General features: G+C 38.8%; 2 protein-coding genes across 3 annotated transcripts; one reads left to right on the top strand and one right to left on the bottom strand.

The window, feature by feature from the left end:
* The first annotated feature begins 1,371 nt into the window (after nucleotides 1-1,371).
* msmp1 (microseminoprotein, prostate associated 1) lies at nucleotides 1,372-4,543 on the top strand. The gene is given in 4 exon segments (XM_032584367.1): nucleotides 1,372-2,407; nucleotides 2,410-2,526; nucleotides 2,615-2,723; nucleotides 3,903-4,543. Coding segments are annotated over 4 exon segments (468 nt in total). The 5' UTR covers nucleotides 1,372-2,370; the 3' UTR covers nucleotides 4,108-4,543.
* Nucleotides 4,525-10,492, bottom strand: rgp1 (GP1 homolog, RAB6A GEF complex partner 1). 2 transcript variants are annotated; one of them, XM_032584363.1, is made up of 9 exons: nucleotides 10,327-10,492; nucleotides 10,015-10,138; nucleotides 8,492-8,625; nucleotides 7,634-7,717; nucleotides 6,891-7,040; nucleotides 6,612-6,758; nucleotides 5,904-6,031; nucleotides 5,653-5,830; nucleotides 4,525-5,118 (listed from the first exon to the last, which is right to left on the bottom strand). In XM_032584363.1, the coding sequence occupies exons 2-9, from the start codon at nucleotides 10,128-10,130 to the stop codon at nucleotides 4,895-4,897; spliced, it is 1,161 nt and encodes a 386-aa protein (XP_032440254.1). In that variant the 5' UTR covers nucleotides 10,131-10,138; nucleotides 10,327-10,492; the 3' UTR covers nucleotides 4,525-4,894. The 2 variants fall into 2 exon arrangements, with proteins under 2 accessions (XP_032440254.1, XP_032440253.1); XM_032584362.1 differs by having other exon boundaries at nucleotides 10,015-10,492.
* Between the last annotated feature and the right edge of the window lie 1,713 nt (nucleotides 10,493-12,205).

The raw sequence follows: 12,205 nt of genomic DNA, 5'->3' as shown, positions 1-12,205 counted from the left end.
GAGAAGACGGAAGGTTACGAGGCCCCGGGGCCGCTTGTGGAAGATCTGGGTGGATTTTTCCTCTGATCTTGAACTCTGTCCACAGATGGTAAACAAGTTTGAGTGGAGGAACTAATCATTTTTCAGATCACTGTAAAATCAGGTCAGATGACAACATGCCGACTGCTGACATCTTGACTTGTTTTCTGTGAAAAACAAAGTTGGTACCAAGTTTAAGTAGATCTGTTAACAAACGTTTTGCAGCCCTTATGTTTTGATACTGAGACAAGAGATTAATAGCTTAATCCCTGCTGGAAATGCACATATTTATATTTGTGGTAAACAATAAAAGTACAACAGGTTTTGATTTAAATTTTTACAGTGCATCAATTGATGCCGAAAACTGAGAAAAACTTCTGAAACGTCCTAATCATGAGTTTCAAATATTTTGATGTTGCACTTCGTTTTATATAGTTGCTGTTAAATAACAAGATACAGTAGGTTACTATAGCAACGCAGATGATACACAGGTCTTCATAACAATGTCGCCAATGTAAGCCATTCAACATTCAAGTGAGCAGAAATCCATGCATGGATGCACCGTATAAAGAAATAAAGAAATAGACTTTCTTTATTTCAGTTTCCATTGGTTAAATCATTAAAAACACAATAGAAGATTAAATTCATGGTTGTGAGGAATGTTTGCAAACTTCTATTTGAAGCTGTAAGTGTGGAGATCCTTGTTGATAATAAGGGAAAGAGTCAAAAATACCCAGTAGGAAGAAGACAAGCTCGTAGTCTAGGTGTTATGGTTCAGACAATGTTCTATTGGGAAACCATGCAGATAAATGGTTCAAAATGGTTTATTTATTTACTTATTTTGAACATGCTAGCAGTATAAAATAGCACACATAAACAAGGAATGCAAAAGACATATATTTTTGTATCAATGGAGTAGGAAGAAGTAAGAAACTTATGAACTTCCACCCCATAAACTCATACCATATTTTCAGATGGACCGTCATTAATAAATAAAAAAAAGGACATAGGATAATTAATTTTCCATTTTTTCTAGGTTTAGGATTACATATGTTTACCTATGTCCAATCCATACCCACACACTCATACATGTATGTGTTAGCCTCAATATACACACACATTAGTGCTCTCTCTCACCCATCCATCCACCCGTCCATTTTAGCTGCTCCAGCTACGTTCCGGGCGAGAGGCAGGGGTCACCCTGGACATGTTGCCAGTCTGTCGCAGGGCAACACAGAAACAGACGGGACACACAACTATGCACACACACACTCACACCTACGGAGAATTTAGAGAGACCAATTAACCTGACAGTCATGTTTTTGGGCTGTGGGAGGAAGCCGGAGTACCCGGAGAGAACCCACCATGCACAGGGAGAACATGCAAACTCCGTGCAGAAAGACCCCAGGCCGGGAATCGAACCCAGGACAAGGCAACAGTGCTACCTACTGTTTCACTGTGCAGCCCTCTCTCACACCCATATATCTTGTAAAAATGTCCTCCTTATATTTTGTTTTAAATTGAATTAAATTTTGACTTTATTTTAACTCCTCATTTAACTTGCTCCATAATTTTTTACATCATGAATTGAACTACAAAAGCTCCTTCCTGTTGTGCGTACACTACAAATCCTTAAGTCTGAGTAAGTTAGATCTTCCCTTCTCTTTCAAAAACATGCTCTGTACGTGCTCAGGTAGCAGTTTATTTGATGTCTTCAACAAAATTTGAGCCATTTTACATTCCACCAGATCTTCCATTTTTATTATTCTAGATTGTAAGAAGACTTTAAGGTTTCAGGAACATGTTTAAAAAATGTCTGATCTCCAGTAGATCACATCCAGAGATCTACTGGAGTCTCAGTTTAAAGACCTTTAGCATTGAGTGGCCATGACGTTGTTTTGCCTCGCATGTGTTTTCTGACTATAGCCTAACATTTAGACTGTTTGAAATAGCTTCGGCTTTCTGATCAGTTCTAAACTAGGAAAGGATTTTGCCAGTGATGAATAACAGTAAATACATCCAATCCCTCTGCATCTCCTCCTCCTTGGGCCTCTCTCTCATTGTCCTCCAGCTCACCTCTCCTCTGCCCCTCCATTGCTTAGTCACCACATGGATGTGTCATTGTTTCTATCACTTTCTGACTTTCATGCCTGCTGAAGCACAGCGAGAGCATCTCTGCGGTGCCAAACCCATGAAAAGATACAGGATTCACTTCTGTCCACCCTCTGGCCCCCCCACTCCACTCCAAACAACAGGACCTCCTCATTCCTGATGGATGGCGCCACTTTCCACAGCCAGGGCCACGGGCCACATGGCGACCACACCTCCACGGCACGGACTTAAAGCCTCCGGATGTATAAGCGAGGGAACATAAGGAGACGAGGAATCGGGAGAAGATGAAGATGGAGCTCGCCGTGGTTAACTGGACGGTCGCTGCCGCAGGGTTTCTTCTGCTCTGGGCCGGCTGTGGCTCCGCAGCGCCTCTTGAGTGCCACTTCAACTCCAGAGGTGAGAAATCCTCTCATTATTTCATCTAAAAGAATGCTTTTTTATTTTTTAAAAACGATCTGAATCTGTTTTCCATGTGTCGTCCCAGCTCTGTGCGAGTTCGAGGGGAGGCGGTACGCCCTGGGGGAGACCTGGATGGATAACGCCTGCATGCAGTGCACCTGTTTGCACCCTGTTGGAGTCGGTTGCTGTGAGACGTGAGTAACACAAACACCCAGAATCGCTCGGTGTCCAGATGCACACAGCCTATATTTAACAGCGGAGGTACTCAGGTCCCTGGTAGACGTACGTTACAGTAATGTTTTCCTTACAAAAACACGTTTCTGTTTATTGTTAATGCTACGGAGCGGCGCAGAGACTCAACTCTGACAGAGAACCTATGAACCTGAAGATTAGGGTGATGGTAAAGAGGCCTTCTCATGTCATCACCATAAGATAAATGATCCAAAGAGCAAACTTATGATCAGTAGGGATGACAATTAGTTTGAAGAGTGTAAATATACGTATATATATATATATATATATATATATATATATATATATATATATATATATATATATATATATTTTTTTTTTTAACTAAAAGTAACCAAAATTATCAAAAATTGTTCTTTCACATTGTCTCAATGATTTGTATTAGATAGTTGTTTAATATGTAATTTGAATTTACAAAAATCATGATATATATGTATAGTATATATACTGTATAAATGTAGAGCATTGTTTTGTCCTCATGCTGAAAAGGTATTTGTAGTTTAGTGTTTTACAAATACAATAAAGAATTAATGAATTTAGAAATCGTTGATAAGGGAACAATAATTAATTGCAACTTTGATCAGTCTACATTTTTACTTTTTAATTAATTGATTTATATATTTCTTTTTACTATAAATAATAAACTGTGAGTCACACTGCTTCATCTATGTCATTTAACCGTCTGCAGTGCAAAGCCACAGTATTTTCTTACGTTGTCTAACACTCCCCATTAGTGGAAAATGAAAAAGAAGCAGAATTAGACATCACAAGAGTAACTAACATTTAAATGATACTTTTTTGTGTGCTTGTGCTGCCACTCCTTAGTAATGGTGCCCTGGGTGGGGAGCCGTATCTTTCATTTAGAAACAAAACACTGCTGACCTAGAATTCAGCTTTAGATGTTTAGAATACATGAAGTAATCGATCCTCATATGAAAAGTTCTAGATTTTTTTTCAAACAAATACAGGCTTTATCAAGCAGGTGGATATCTACTGTATTTAGAGCGTACAGTAGTGGTTTATAGCAATTTTTTCTGCACTTTTGAACAACACACACATTAAAAACATGCAGCGTAAGGAATCCTGAGCTGTACACAAAGGCCGTGTCTAATACTGTGCAGGGTGCATCGACCGGTGGACTTCCCTGCCTGGTGTGAGGTGAGGGTGGAGCCAGTGACCTGCAAAGCGTTTCTGGTCCAGACAGCTGACCCCCGCCTGCCGTGCACCCCGGGCGAAACGGACAGGGACCCCAGCCACGGATCGCTGCAGCTGCAGCTCGACGGGGGGATCCGCACAGAGACCAACAGCAGCTTAACCTGCACCTGAATATCAGAAAATGCCTTTTTTGTTTTAATGAACCTATATTAAACACCGTCTGTGAGTCTTGGCCTGTTTCCGTATTAAGAATCTGTCTTTGCAAAACAAAAATTCAGAAAAGCAGCCTTTTGTGTTTATGTATGACATTTCTTACTCAGTAATCTTCTTGCAAGTATTAAAGTAAATATTCTACATTCTTTTGAATCTATTTTATTTCCATAATCAACCGTGCTTTAAAAATTCAGTAAAACGTTTGCATGTTTAACTGATTTAATGTTCTTTGCTAAACAAACCTTTTGTCAAAACAATGTAGTAATGTAAATATAAGCAAGAATGCATACTTTCTATGTATTTCTGTTCACCTGTTTTCTGCTGTAACTCATTTAACCTGGAGATGACACTCTTGTCTAAAATAAAGAAAGAAAATTTGAGGTTAAACTTTTAATATATCCTTGTGCTTCTTACAGGAGCTCAAAGAAAAGAACTTGTACAGAGAAAAGCATCTTGTATGAGTAATGCTGGCTTCAAATAATAAAAATAAAAGCTGTTCATGCATAAAGCAGACTCAGAAATAAATAAACACCAAAAAGAAAAAGTTGCATTTTTCTAAAAATTTTAAAAAGCCCAAAAACAAAGGCGACATATACAGTTTGTTTCAATACAATTTGAATCCACCAACTCGGGATGCTTATTTCTTCTGGAAATATGCAACTCTGTGCAAATATTAGTTACCTGTAAAAACAAAACACACACACACACACTCACACGAGTCTTAAAAACTGTGCAGCTCTGGAGGTCAGATGTTGATGCTGTTGGTGCCAGTGAACTGGGACACGTAGGACGCCAGCGCTGGGTTTGTGGGCAGCACTTTAACGGGCAGGTTCCAGCTGAAGGTGTCCACGTCGACGTGCTCCGCCCCCGCCCAGACGGTCACCTCTGATTGGTTCTGAAGAACGGTGGGCGGTTCCATCGGCTCACGGGCCGTGACGAATTCAAAGTGCAGGCGCCACCTCAGAGTCACTGAAGGGCGAGAGCAAGGAGAGTCGATGAAGATGGTGTCTAAAAACTTTTACAGTAAAATGTTTGATAAATTAATTTCTCACAACAAAAGAGGTAAAGAAATGCCCTACTAATATAACTGCTACATTTGCAACAAATACTACAAGAAATCTGTAGAGTGTTTGCAACCTTTATAAAGTACAAATAATTAAATATTATCTGAAGTTATATGTATAACATCAAGCATGTATGTGTGAATTAGAACCTGTTCCTAGAAAAAACTAAAACAAATTAAAACTTGTGCACCCAATTATTATTTTTACGTATCACTTAAGGTACAGTCTTTCCTCTATGACAGAAAAACGACTTTAAAAACCTTTAATTTATGTTAAATAAATTCCTCATTATGAGTATAGCTTTTCTTTAAATGGAGGCTTATAAAAATATGACTACGACTGAAATCAATTTGAACATTTCTGATGGTCTGAAACTTTCAGAGGGATTTTCGAAAGCATTTTAAACAACTTGACGTTGGAACGTGACCCTCCGACTGACCGATGTCTGTGCTGAAGCCCGGCGTGACGTTGAGCGGTATGGGCAGAGAGAAGTGGCTGGAGGCGGTGTGGAGGCAGGACTCCAGGTGCCGGCCGTGTCCGGTCACGCTGACGGCCTGTCCGGGTCGCCGCTGGTACTGCTGCTGAATCTCCTCCTCGCTTTGCAGGCTCACCGAATACTAGGAAACACATTCGAAGCGTTTTAGAAAATAAATATTGGAAAGCAATGCTACAACTACACAGTGAACTCACCTGCAGGCAGGGAATGTCTCCCTCGGAGAAGTTGAAGGTGCCGACGATGTCCTCTCCCAGTCTGTAAACGGTCTTAAAGATGCAGAACTTTGCCACTTTCCCTCGCGTGTTGGTGATATTAAACATGTCTGGGTGTGACGAAGAGCAGAGGAAATGTGTGTAAAGTACAAATAATGGAAAGGTACAAAAAAAGATAGTTTTGTTTTGATCTGATCCACTATTAATGTTTATGTAAATATATATATGTATGCATCTGTAGAGTGACACTGCACGGTTCTGTTTCTCAGTACCCTTAAATAAAAGGACAAAAAAAGAAAGACAAAAGAGAAAGAAATAATAAATAAATAACACAAAGGACAAAAAAATTAAATAGAGAAAAATAAATAAAATACAAAAAACAAAAAAATTAAAGAAATAAAAATTTAAATAATGAAAGAACAGAAAAAAACAAAGAAAGATAAATAAATAAATAAAAGGAAAATAAAGAAGTTATAAAAGAAATAAAAAAGAAAAGAAACAGAAAAAGAAAACAAAGAAAAAAGAAAGAGACAAAGGAGGAAACAAACAAACAAAAAGAAGAGAAGAAAGTAAGAGAGAAAAAAAATAAAAGAACAAAGAAAAATAAAAATAAATACAGAAAGAAAGAAGAGAAGAAAGAAAAAAAAAGAAACACACAAACGAAGAAAGATAAACTGATAAACAACTCACGAGGGCATCGTCTGGAGGTGGTGACCATCAGCATGTCCAGCGCTCTCTCCAAAGCTGTCGCATCTCGCCGGCTTGCTTCCTCTTCCTCCAGAAACGGGTTGGAGGGAGAAACTTCTTCATCGTGAGGAAACGGAGGCTCTGGCATTCCTGTGGGTTAGATAAGAAAAAGTCTAACTTCATCCGTTTTTATTCTCCACTGAATTTCCTCACAAATCCAAGAACAGAGGGTCGGACAAAATGAAAGCAAACGCAGCCGGAAGCGATCCAAAGCTCTCTCACCCTGCAGAACCAGGACTCTGAAAGGAACTCGGAGCAACTTGATGGGAGAGTTGACTCGCTGACAGCCGATGGTCAGCTTGTAGACGTACTTCACTGCCTGACCGCGAAAACTAGGAGGTCCATCTACGGGAACCAGTTCGCTGTAGGAGTCTGAGAAGGTAGCGTGGTGGAAAGCAGAGATAAAAACCAACAAAATAAAACTGTTGTGAATGTGATACAGATGCAGAGATAAGGATATCCAGCCCATCTTAGCGGCAAATACAAATTTTAGCCAAATTCAATCACTATTTAGGAACAATAACACAGGCAGAGTCACAGGACGCAAGTGAGTTTTACTAATATTCTGGAAAAGGAACAAAATAATTAGAGTTGACATTTGAACCTAACAAGAATCTTACGATTTGTTGTCAGCACTGCTAGCTTGCAGTGCTTGTGCATGATGTGTTCACTGACCAGATTTTTACATTTTAGACCAGCCAGTAACAGTCAACGCCAAAATATTCTAAGCTCAAATGTGAAACCTCTCTACACCCAACATTTAAATTAGCAAGGAAATTCATAAAGCTGTACAAAAACAACCAATAAACCTCAAAGCAACAACAGAAAGCATTCTGGTGCTATCAGAGACTGATTAAGTCATACAAAAGAAAATTGCTACTGTATAGGTGATCACAGGTATACGTGGATATGTAAAAGATGAAAGGATAAAAGCCCCCCCACAGAAATCATGTAAAAATACGTACACGTTTTACTTTCTCCGGGGTCAAGGCGCAGGTCACAGAACAGTATTTTGGGAGGTGTGTCCAGCACACACTGCCCTCGTTCTCCTGCAAAAAATAAAGATGAAGACTTAGTGGCACATTCTAAATCCTTATCTTTGGACCCAATATTTAAATTTATGTATTTATTACTAATAGGTTTTTGCCAAATTCCCTTTCAGAGGTATCCGTACTTAAAAAAATAAATACGCTGTAGGGCTGAAACGATTAATCAGGCTAATCGTGATGAATCAATTACCAAAATAACCGTCGACTAACTTAGTAATCGATTCATTGTATACAGACTCACCCAGCATTAATTTAGTCAAAACTGTACAAAAATTATAGATATTTACATTTAAGTTAAAAAAGCTTTGTGGCTGTGTTCTACTCAGATGGCATAGCTTTCGCTTCTCTAAGTTCAAATTCTGAAAAAAGGAAGAAAATCCCCCAAAATAATCACCAGGTCAGTCCTACATTGTAAGCAGAAAAACAATATATTTAGTTTTTTTCTGAAATTGCATTATTTACAACAAATGATCAAGAGTACACTAAGTAACGTTTTTATTGCATTTTAGGCAACGACAGTTTTGTCTTATATAAAAAGGGAATTAAATTTGCTTATCTACAATAATTTAATTTCTAACATTGCATAAAAAATACGTAAATGAAAAATCTGCAAAACGTGCCTCTTTTTTTATCTGGTTAATCATCAGGGGAAAAAAACTGATAGAATAATCAGTCCTAAAAATAATCGCTGGTAGCAGCCCAGATATGCTGCAGATCTGATATCGGACACATGTATCTGGACCTTCGGCCCCTCTCCGATGTCGTGGGGCTCACCTCTGCTTGGAATCAGCACGGTGTCGCTGTCGGCCTGGACGTCCTGCTTGTTGCCCTGCGCCGGCAGGGCCACTCTGTTCTCACTGGCATGAAACTGGCAGTGGATCTGGGCGCTGGCCCAGGCCAACATCTCGCTGCCACACAGGAGACAATGGTTACGCCGGGGCAGGCTGACTGACTGAGATCAACATTAGCATTCTTTAGCACAATTATTAGCACCCCTCTGTATAAATATGTGACAATTATCAATTAATGTTTCATTAGAGAAGCATACTGGCAGTTTGAAAAAAATGTGCTGCAGTTCTGCAACAGTGAGCTTCGGGGATTTCCTCCCTCCACATTGTCCCCACTGTGTCCCAAGATAAACATGTTATTGCTGTGCTACTTCTACTATTGTGTGATTTGCTTTTACAAAGTAGATTGTTTGCACCTGAAGTTAAAAATAAAATTCACTATGAGGAATCTTTTAGTTATTACAGTCTCCCATCTTTGGTACAGGCGTCCTGAAGAACTGAGGACAAATATAGTGTTGATATTGTAAAAAGCAAAATAAAAACGTGGACTTGCATTTATTAGGGTTTTGTTTAGTTCTTAGATCTTGAAGCTTTAATTATTGTGTGTCTTTTTCACACCCTTTCCTTTTTTTACGGTATTTGATTTAATCCTAGAATTAGTGCCGTTTCAGGTATTAGTTCTATTTATTTATCTTATGGATAATGTACGTTTTATAGTCAACTTTATCTTTACCTTCTTCAAAATCCGTCTTTGGTTTTTCACCTCATTACAAATAAAACTGCAATTACTTTTCTCCGTTTACATTTCTATGCAATCTTTCAATTAAAAAAAGACACATCAAATATTTTTTTATGACATACACTTAGTTCATGTGTTTTTCTTTGTGCGTGAACGCTTCATTGTTTCCAAACTTTGCAAAGCACTTTTAGATTCAACTGCACGTAAATTGCTCTATAAATAAATTCTGTTGGCTTTATTTAGCTGATTGCTCTCGGGTCATCTGATGACAATTTTCTATACACTATCATACAAGATAAACAACACATTCATGTGATAAAGCCATATAATTTGAAATATATATATATATACAGTACAGACCAAAAGTTTGGACACACCTTTTAATTCAATGAGTTTCCTTTATTTTCATGACTATTGACCTTGTAGATTCACACTGAAGGCATCAAAACTATGAATAACACATGTGGAAATATGCACTAAACAAAAAAGTGTAAAACAACTGAAAATAGCCCTTATATTCTAGTTTCTTCAAAGTAGCAACCTTTTGCTGTGATTACTGCTTTGCACACGCTCTGCATTTTCTTGATGAGCTTCAAGAGGTAGTCACCTGAAATGGTTTTCACTTCATAGGTGTGCCCTGTCAGGTTAATAAGTGGGATTTCTTGCCTTATAAATAGTCATGAAAATTAAGAAAACCCATTGAATTAGAAAGGTGTGTCCAAACTTTTGGTCTGTACTGTATGTATAATCCCACAGGAGAAAAATCGTACCTGCTGGCCGAGGTGGAGAGGTGAGACATCGGGTTAGTGAAGGTTATGAGGCACTCCAGGAGCTCCCCGGCCAGGAACACGGGGCCCCGGGCCATGGAGGCCACCACCTCGATCATCTGGGCCGTTAGACAAAACCAACGCTACCTCAACACATCTCCAAACGCTTAAAAAGAAAAACTAGAGACGGCTGAACATAAACTACAACACTGTTTACGAGCCTGTGACTCTCCAGTCAGTATGAAGAAGTTCACTTCTTCGGTCTCAATTTTTTGCTGGACTTTGTTGGTTATACAGCAAGTCGTATTTACATACCTCGACGTGAAGCGACCTTGCAGTAAGACTTTTAAGGTTTTTAAGTCAAGAGAGTGCCTCAAATTACTTCTTTAGACACATTAAGACAATTTAACTGTGTCTTTGGATAACCTAAACATAGCTCTCCCACCCTGCTATCGCCGAAGCTACAGTAAACAAAACTGGAAAAAAAAAAAAAAAATGGATGCCGTCCACTTCCGCTCCTGCGCACGAAATCACAAACCATGGGAAAATAAAACCTCTCTAATATTTAGAAAAGTACAAAAATACAAGTCATTTTCTTAAAAATAATGGTTGTTTTAAAACACAAATTATATTGACTGTGTTATATATTTTAAATTGAATAGTTAAAAGAAAAAAACATATTCACAGGGAAAGTATATGTGTCGGCCACGTTGTTTGTAGGACGACGAACGTCAGAAAGCACCATTTGTCATAGACGTAAAGTAACATAATTGATCACAATAATTATTATGTCTATGCTATTTGTCAGCACTAGGGACACAGAAGTGAAACTATGGGATGGAGCTAAATGCAGGGTAAAACTTATTAGAGGCTTCAATAAGAAACATTAAACTGGATATGAGGTTCACCTTTAAGCTGAGCAATGACTCCAACACAACATAAGAATGTTTAGACCAAAGCACAAGTTATGTTATAATGGCCTAGTCCAAGTCTCCTAATTGCCCAATTTCCAAATCCTAATTTCAATTGAGAATGTATGCCAAGCAGGAGAAGTTTCTGATGACATGCAGCCACCCAGGGCGTCATGTCGTCAGGGGTGGCATGAGCCTCTGCTCCCTTTCCGCTTCCACTGGCCAGGCTGTGAATGTCATGACAGTGCATCATTGAGGCGAGAAGCAGTTTGAGGTGTTCACCCAGGGAACCGAACTGGCTAGAATCACCTGTAATGCCAAGTCCAAAAAAACTGTTTTTAGTTATTTTACAAAGAAGAATGAGGGTGAAATATCAGTGTCTAAATATGTAAAGTTGATAGAAACATTCCCCCAAACTTTCCAACCTGTAAAGTGCAGCAAAGCATAGGCCTACTTGGTTCTAAAAGGTATTGGCTCAGGGGACTAATCATAATAAAGTACAATACAATACAACACACCAGACTTTCAGGCTTTTATTTCCTTCCACTTCCACTCTGAATCATTAAGTTTGTGGTTGCAACAGGAAAAAAACAGAATATGAACCCTCTTCTCTTGTGAGGAGCTGCTGATTAGGTTTAAACCTTCCACTGAATTTGTGAGTTATGAAAACCTTAAAGCTGTTGTGTGCTAGTCTCGTAAATCTGCTCCTGTCTAAAGTCTAGCGGAAAACTCGTATCACGGGCTCGTCATCAGTCTTAACCCAAATCACATGGGCTTTAGTCAAAATCCCGGATTTCGACTAAATATACAAACAGCTTGCTATATAAGACATGCACCAAATTACTACGGGGCAGTTGCAGGGGCAGTTGCAGAGCGACAATGGCAGAATGCTGATGAAAACGTTCTAATTAAACGGAAGAACATTCATACAAACTGACTTACAAATTAATTAAACATACTTTATACAGCTGTAAAGTACGACAAATTGGAAAATACCTAACCTCTGTCTCTCTTTTGTTGTTAAAATGGTACAAGCGCATCCTTTTATATATATTTTTTTGCTCCTATCTCCAGAGTCAAATTTGTCAGGCACAGTTTACTTCTATGACATTTTTTCAATGGTTACTTTAAAACTCCTCGATATGAACAACAATGTTTGCAGCTGCGACACATGTATTGAATGTGCAAGTTGAACGTATATGACGGTGAAACGAAATGTTTTCCAGCCGTTTCAAGGGAAGCCTGTCCCTGCAAGTCAAGACGCGGGTAAAAATGAGCTCCCG

This window comes from Xiphophorus hellerii, chromosome 14 (assembly GCF_003331165.1).
Source record: "Xiphophorus hellerii strain 12219 chromosome 14, Xiphophorus_hellerii-4.1, whole genome shotgun sequence".
NCBI classification, from domain to species: Eukaryota; Metazoa; Chordata; class Actinopteri; order Cyprinodontiformes; family Poeciliidae; genus Xiphophorus; species Xiphophorus hellerii.
Note: the sequence above shows the minus strand (reverse complement) of the source record. Positions and strands in the feature narration are given on the sequence as shown.